Source organism: Gavialis gangeticus, unplaced genomic scaffold (assembly GCF_001723915.1).
Source record: "Gavialis gangeticus isolate Ggan-Ray unplaced genomic scaffold, GavGan_comp1, whole genome shotgun sequence".
Taxonomy (NCBI): domain Eukaryota; kingdom Metazoa; phylum Chordata; order Crocodylia; family Gavialidae; genus Gavialis; species Gavialis gangeticus.
The window spans coordinates 47436403-47438863 of NW_017729006.1; the positions used below are offsets into that span (position 1 = coordinate 47436403).

At 43.3% G+C, this 2461-nt stretch overlaps 1 protein-coding gene across 1 annotated transcript in view; it reads left to right on the top strand.

The window, feature by feature from the left end:
• LOC109291939 (dynein heavy chain 5, axonemal-like) overlaps window positions 1-2461 on the top strand; it is a 361945-nt gene that overhangs the window by 311792 nt on the left and 47692 nt on the right. Inside the window, exon 73 of the mRNA XM_019509183.1 lies at window positions 1416-1548. Within this exon, the coding sequence (XP_019364728.1) occupies window positions 1416-1548 (133 nt within the window). The remainder of the gene's footprint in view (window positions 1-1415; window positions 1549-2461) is intronic.

The window sequence follows — 2461 nt, forward strand, 5'->3', positions numbered from 1 at the left end:
GAGGGAAGGTTTAAGTTGGACATCAGGAGGCGCTACTTCACGGTCAGGGCGGCTAGGGTCTGGAACCAGCTTCCAAGTGAGGTGGTGCAGGCTCCCACCCTGGGGGTTTTTAAGAGGAGGTTGGATGACCACCTTACTGGGGTCGTTTGACCCCAGTGCTCTTCCTGCCATGGCAGGGGGTCGGACTAGATGATCTGCTCAGGTCCCTTCCGACCCTTGAAACTATGAAACTATGAAATACCCTTCATCAGGCTGAGGAAACATCTGCAGTTGGAGTGAAAAAAAACCACTTTTTCCTTTGACTGTTTTAGAAAAAAAGAAAGAATTAACAATTTCCTGTGAAATTCCTATAAGCCATATGCTTTGTATGGATCATTTGTGAAGAGAAAAAGAGGGTTTATTCACAAAATAAATTATCCACAATAAATTATTTTCTCAGCATTAATTTTAAGTGCTCCAGCTTTAGCAACTTTTAGTAATTTCAAAAATGAAAAGAAAGAAAAAGCACATTGACTTACTCTAAGATGAGGTGTCAAATTACAAAGCATTAGTTTAATCTGCTGGCACCTATTCCTTGGACGACTTTTCTGTTAAACTCAAGTCTGCATATGATTAGAATATAATGAATAACCTCCTTAGTAACTGTCCTCAAGGCAAATACTACATAAAGTTAAAAAGAGTATTTTCAAAGGTCTGAGAATGAAACCTGAGAAATGGAGTCTGTCAGTGCATTTAATTTGCTTGGACCATCAAGTCTCCCAATTCATATACAACACTAGTACTCCTTTTGAAGAAGACTGCTGCTGGATATAATGTTAATGTCATTTACAGTAGCATTTACTTTATCCTTAGTGCCTTCACAAAAAGCGTGAATCAGCAGCTAGTGGACTTTTGGCCTTGACAAAGTAACACCCACAGGATTGGATCAAAGCTTGACTTTTGATTAATTTCATTAGAATTATCAGCCTATCTGCTGTTGGCAGAAATAGAATTACCAGGTCTGCCTGTCCCTTACCTTATGCAGTAATAACTGTCTATCAGAATAAGGTCCTAAATTCGGGGTGGAAACTGATCTTATAGACCATTTCTGAAAGTTTTATGGGTACAAAAGCATCTCAGTTTGAGCCCTCAGTTTTGTATGAGAGACCTCGTTTTGGTATCTGGGAATGCCCAACATTACTCTGCACCAAGGCCATCTGTAGAAAAATAAAATGACTATGATGGGAAGCCACATCCAAGCTATTTTAATGAGAAGGAAGGTGGATGTGACAGGAAAGAGTACAAACTGGAACTGTAATAGAAAGAAATCAGCCTTCAGTGTGAAGAATTAGATGTCAGTGATCATGCAGAAAATATATGTTGATAGGATAGATATGCAAATATATTTATTATAATAGCTGTTTTGTTTTGTTTAGGTAAAAGCCCAGCTTCAAAAGATGGGAGCCATTCAACCCATAAACATATTTCTACGTCAGGAAATTGACCGAATGCAGCGGGTTCTGTCAAGAGTCCGAAATACACTGACTGATCTCAAATTGGCCATAGATGGTAAGGGCGTAACCATGCAACATTTATAATTAAAGGATGATAAAGATGATGGTGTTATCAGTTAATAATAGTTCTAGTGCCAGTGTCACTTGATTGCACTCCCTAATTGACCTCAATTTCTAGTGGTTTAAAAAATCCTGACCCTGTACTGCTAAACCCATATAGATCCCCACTGAAGACAGTGCATCTCTGCAGAGCAGTACTGCAGCACTTACAAAAGATAAATTGCTGGACAAGGGGCACAAAATGTATGCCAGAATGATTTACTTGAGTGAAATTGAGGCATGAGTACATACTACAGTGCAGAAGAACTGTTACAAAGTTGCAAAGTGGGAGAAAAGCGTTTAACAAGCAAGGAAGAAAATAATACCATATTTACTCAAACACAAGATGAGGTTTTTTTCCCTCCATTCAGCATGGAGGGAAAAACCCCATCACAAGCCCTGGGTCAGGGCCAGAGTCAAAGCTACAGCAGCCACCTGACCCCCACCCCCACCTGCCCTATGCAGCCTCTGCCTCCCCCCAACTTCCCCTCAGTCCTTACTTCCAGGCATGGTTCCGGCTCCAGCTCCATTCCCTCCTGGGGCACAGAACATATGGAGGCTTTGTCCCCTACCCGGCCAAGCAGCAGCAACACATCTCCTGCCCCAGGGCACTACTAAATGGCCAGGCAGGGGCCACACTTCCATGTGCTCTGTGCTATACCCCAAGAGAGAATGGAGCTGGAGCTGAGTCTGACAGTAACGAGGAGGAAAGGGGCACAAGCTGCAGTGGGGGCAGGCACTGGGACAGATGCTGGGGAGTGATGGTGGCAGAGGGAGAGGTGACAGGGATGCAAGCAAAATAGGGGGTGAGCTGCAGGGGAAGAAGTGGAGGGGGCAGAGGGCAAAGGACCCATCTCCTCCCCCCCCCC